The sequence below is a fragment of the Austrofundulus limnaeus genome, unplaced genomic scaffold, assembly GCF_001266775.1.
Source record: "Austrofundulus limnaeus strain Quisiro unplaced genomic scaffold, Austrofundulus_limnaeus-1.0 Scaffold13, whole genome shotgun sequence".
NCBI classification, from domain to species: Eukaryota; Metazoa; Chordata; class Actinopteri; order Cyprinodontiformes; family Rivulidae; genus Austrofundulus; species Austrofundulus limnaeus.
In genome coordinates this window covers 875,669-880,708 of record NW_013952415.1, presented here as the reverse complement: position 1 = coordinate 880,708, position 5,040 = coordinate 875,669, and the positions used below count along the sequence as shown (strand labels likewise).

Sequence of the window (5,040 nt, the reverse complement as noted above, 5' to 3'; positions counted from 1 at the left end):
TGGATGATAAACATTTGTATCAGGTCAACTAAACATGGGCGTAGTAACAATATTTTTATACTACATTTATCCATTTTAAATATACTAACCTCACTCATTTGTAACAACTAAGGCAAAAATGTAACTAATTTAGAAAATCTTTTCAGGACCCCACCTTGATGTTTCGGGACCCCAACTTTGGGAAACACTGTGCTACACATTCAACTAACTGGCATCACTAGTTTTTGATTACTCGCGTGTCTTTTTCGGACCTTTTTTAAAAGGATGTCAAATGCATTTACACTAGAGACAAACATTGTAATGGACTAGTACAAAGTAATTGTACATAAATGTATTATTGCATTTTAACAGAATATCTAATCAGAATACAGAACTGATTTCAGAGGAGTTTAAGAGTCTTGAAGGTCAACGGGACTTTAAGAGTCATTTTCTTGTTTTTATCGAAGTAAAAGATGGGTCACAGGGATGTTCTCACTTCAGTTTGTTTCAGYGAGGTTTATTATTCATTTTCTCAGCCCAAAGTCTAGAAATTACTGTTTTAATTTGGCTTCAAGTCTGTCCAGTTTCAAATCAATGCGTGAGAGAGGCTCCTCAGCACCAAGCTGCAGGGGATGCGGGGAAAGCTGCACTCAYCATCACTTCAGTGACGTGACCGCGCTGGTCTGAGTGCCTGACATGTCTGTTTAAATTACTGCCACACAAATGATTTAAAGTGGAAAGAGTATCAGGAGTAATAATTTTGGTTCATGATAACATTTTTATCTTAGCAAGAAATCTTGCAACATGTTAGTTTTGAGATCTCGTGCCGACCCTGGTCTTCAGATTTTTACTGAGTGCCATTAGCAAATTAAATCTGTAACACTTGACGAAGAATACACTTTTAGAATCTACTTATCAGCAGTTTACTTTTCACTGTAACCAGAGTGTGTCCTTTTGTATCATTACTGTGATCTTACAAAGGTACCCCAGCACCATCAGCAGTCCCATCCAGCCTCTGATTGGCCAAGAGGAGAACCAGGAGTTTGTGCGGACACTATATGACTTCACAGGCAGCGACGCGGAGGACCTTCCTTTCAGAAAAGGTGAAGTACTCATCATCCTCGAGAAGCCAGAGGAACAGTGGTGGAGTGCCAAAAATAGAGATGGACGTGTCGGGATGATCCCCGTGCCCTACGTGGAAAAATTGGTACGGCCTCCTCCCCATCCTGGCCAGCCCACACACGGATCTCGCAACTCCAACAGCTACGGGATACCCGAGCCCTCCCACACCCTCGTAAACGCCTACGCCCAGCCCCAGACGTCTTCTCCGCTGCCTTCCGGCACAACTGGAGCAGTTATCAACCCTCTACCGTCGACACAGAATGGCCCTGTCATGGCAAAGGCCATCCAGAAACGAGTGCCTTGTGCTTATGACAAAACTGCTCTTGCTTTAGAGGTAACTTTTTTTTTTCTTTATTCTTCCTATTTATTAGATTTGTCTTGCTTTCAATCTTCTGAATTATAGTAGTGGTGAATATGTCCTATGCTTCTTTTTTGTATTTAAAGCTGCATCATATAAATCTTTTAATCACTCAAGCATTAAAAAGTCACATAAACTAAAGACAAACCAGTGTCTGTACATGAAAGCTCTGTCTGGAACCAATTAAACATTTTATTTTTAGTTACTTTATTACAGCAAGCTGTGGCAAAGCATAATTTGTACACACACACACCACCTACCCATTTGCATTTGAAAATACCAGAAATAAATTGTGTTTTTGTAGGAACCATTAGCTGATTGCTCACATAGTTACTTGACAAGTTTCTTTTGGTTTTTCAAGTCATAACAAGGTGAAAATATGTTCCCTTTCATAATAAAGCACTAACTAAAGGATCAAATTTCTTATTTTATTCAACCTGAATTTGATCAATTCCCCCCACCAAATAAAACATGCAGCAATGGATTGTTTTTCATTTGTAGCTATAAAACCAGCTATTTTCTTTTTTAATGTGTGGAAGTTAGTTGAAAAAAAAATTGCCAACTAATGCAAATAACTACAAAGTCACATTTTGCWTGTCCAAAGTGTAAATGGTTCCCAAGTTGAACACTTTTGTTGCTATTTTTTACTCTTGATTTGTGGTCACTTCAAGAGAATTYTGACAGAACAGTGGATACTGTGCTGCTGGTTGTTGTCACCTGTAGTATAAAAGTGTAAATGTTTTATGAGAATTAACTTGATTAACTTCTTTTTTTTTTAGCTAGATGATGTCAGCATGGTTGTTGCATGTGAGCTTTATAAAGATATTCTGATTAAGTGGGAAGTTGTATTAAAGTGAAGTGAAGGTTTATGAAGTATGTTTGTTTATTTTGTTCTTTTTTGCAAACAGATTCAAACACAAAGATAAGGGTTGGCGCTCCATGGTGAGACTGACCACAGTGTTGTGACTGTAGCTCCACTGAATGATTTGAATCGGTACCTTCACTTGTTTTGGCCTGACAGAAGCTTGCGGTCGCCTACTGAAACTAAACTGACCACAGGCTTGACAGCATCTTTGACTTTCGTATTATTGCAAAGTATTCCTGGCAATCTTTTCTTAAACGTGTTGAAACACGCTACGTTCCTGCTCAGAATGTGCCTGACACATGCAGTGAGACTTCAGTTTACTGAGCAGGCAGTGCTGCAGAGATTTCCCCAGGGGAAAGATAAAAATGGAAATCATTTTAAAGCACGCTTTGTTGCTTTTTTGTGACGTGATTGTTTGGAGGAAGTAAACTAGATTGCTAGAGTGGATACAGAGGTGCACTTGGTCTTCGAATCCTGCATAGTGTATGTTATGAACACATTGAATAAAGCAGGTCAGTGAGCTTGAGCTAAAAGATTGGTAGTTCTCTTTCTGCTTCACTCCCTTTTCATATTTTAAGTATGCCCCACATTTTACTTAGACTGACATTATGACAATGTAAACAAGACACATAAGCTGGTTACTGGTTTTTCAAGAGCTCCTTTTAAATACAGCAGCTTCCATTTATGTTATGACTCATAACTATTGATAAACTAGCGAGGAAGGGATGAGATATAAAGTTTTATTCGGAAATCATGCAAATGACTGTGTGAGCGAGAACTGAAACTGAAGTGTTATTTTGTGTCCCATTTGCTACTTTGTGTAATCATTGTGTAGTAATGGACAAACAGCTCCAGTAGCAAACTAGAGGCTGCAAACAAGTGACTGAAAGTGCCTTTTTTACTGGATGAGTATTAACAGTATCAGACAATTTGAACCTTTTCAACAAACCCCAAGCAAACATTCCTCCTGTTGTTCATGAAGAGACAAGAACTGTTTGTTAACTTGGGAGCACAATGCATCATTTTCAGCAACATTTTTCACATTTTTAACAAAGTGGCTGACACAAACATGGCATTTGTTTGCACATTTGATTTATTTTATTATTTTTTGTGACATTTTGTCATGAACCTATTATTGAGAATTACATTCTCTATAAAAGCAACTTACTTTTAAGAGGGTGTGTCTTCTGGTGTAGCCCACCGGTCCTGCACCAAACTGAGCACATGTTTTGGATTATGGCAGGGGTGTCCAGTCCTGGTCATTGCATGTTTTACTTGTTTCCCTGCTCCGACACACCTGATTCAGTGATTAAATTACCTCTGCAAGTTTTGCAAAAGCACGTTTATCACCCATTTATTCACAATAGCTGTGTAAGAGCAGAGAAATCTCATGCAGGATACTGGCCTTCCAGGACCAGGATTGGATGCCCCTGGATTAGGGTCTTAGTGTRGTGCTGTGTTTCACCCTTATGTCCAATTAACACAAATAAGTAAAGTGTACAGTTTAATTCTGTGTATATGTTTTTAGTTCTTTTCTTTGGAAGTAATGGTTTTGATATGCAGAGCTGTAGAAAGATGTGTAGTTGGGGAAACATTGCTTTGAAAAGTTTTATTACTGTCAGGAATTTTGCGTTTAAGGCATCGTCAGGTGCATAAGTGATGCTGGTGTAAGTGTGCCATTGTGTGTTCATTTATATTGGCATTTGATTTGACAGAGGTTTTGCTGTAAAATAAGATGTTACTGTGGCTTTACTCTACATTCTACCAAAATGCACCAGTTCTTTCCTTTTGAGATTTTGGTCAAGGAACTTAAAGTAACTAAACCCCAAATCAACTTGTTTATAGGTGAAATGTCTAAATTGTGCCTTTGATTGGATTATTTTTATACTTCTGTGCAGTTTTTGACATTTTTGTGTAAATTTGTTTAATTCTGCAATATTTATTCTATAGCTGTCTTAGTGCTGCCCTCTAGGGGTTGAATTGTGGCTACTGCAGTTGAATATTTCTGTTGGTTAAAATGGTACAGCCTGGTACATGCTTAGTTTGGGTATAAAAGACTCGGAGACATGCCTCTGCAGCAAGCCTGGAGTTGGGATAGCAAGAGTTTGTTACTGCTTTGAACATTAGCCCATGTTAGCAATGATGCTGCMAACATCACTTTGATACTCAGAAACTGGACACATTCTGTCCTCCGTTGCCTTTCAGCACCGGCTTCATTCATTGCTGAATCATCGCCTTGAGCCACGGTCTCGAATTGATGACCCTCAGGCCCGTTGGGCTCCACAGCCTCCCTCAACCTTGGGTGAGGTTGAAAAATCATCCACCAAGGCTAAACTACCTGTGTGGCTCTGGTTACTATCCATGTTTCAATGGAAAAGTCGACCGGTTCCCTACACATGTACACGTTCATAAATGAAGCAGGCAGAGGGAGGAAAATAGGCGTAGAGCTGAAGTGGGACACATGGATGTCAGCCTCTTCTCTCAAAACAAAATGAACAAACTTACTTTAGGATCCTCTTTGTGGTTCAGTATTTTTTTAAACAAAGTTTCTGTTCCGCATCATCTTCAATGTTCACTCATTAATAAATCCGTTTGTTGATGTTTAATCCTGCGAGTGGGACAATTCACCCACTATCAGTTTATCATTGTTGAGCCATTAAAGGGATCCTCGATTAGTTGTAACATTAGACTTTATTTTATAAACATATATTTTAAC

General features: G+C 38.9%; 1 protein-coding gene across 1 annotated transcript in view; it reads left to right on the top strand.

Annotated features, from left to right (window-relative positions):
- Positions 1-5,040, top strand: part of crkl (v-crk avian sarcoma virus CT10 oncogene homolog-like) — a 10,673-nt gene that overhangs the window by 1,931 nt on the left and 3,702 nt on the right. Inside the window, exon 2 of the mRNA XM_014002416.1 lies at positions 961-1,435. Coding sequence (XP_013857870.1) covers positions 961-1,435 — 475 coding nt within the window. The remainder of the gene's footprint in view (positions 1-960; positions 1,436-5,040) is intronic.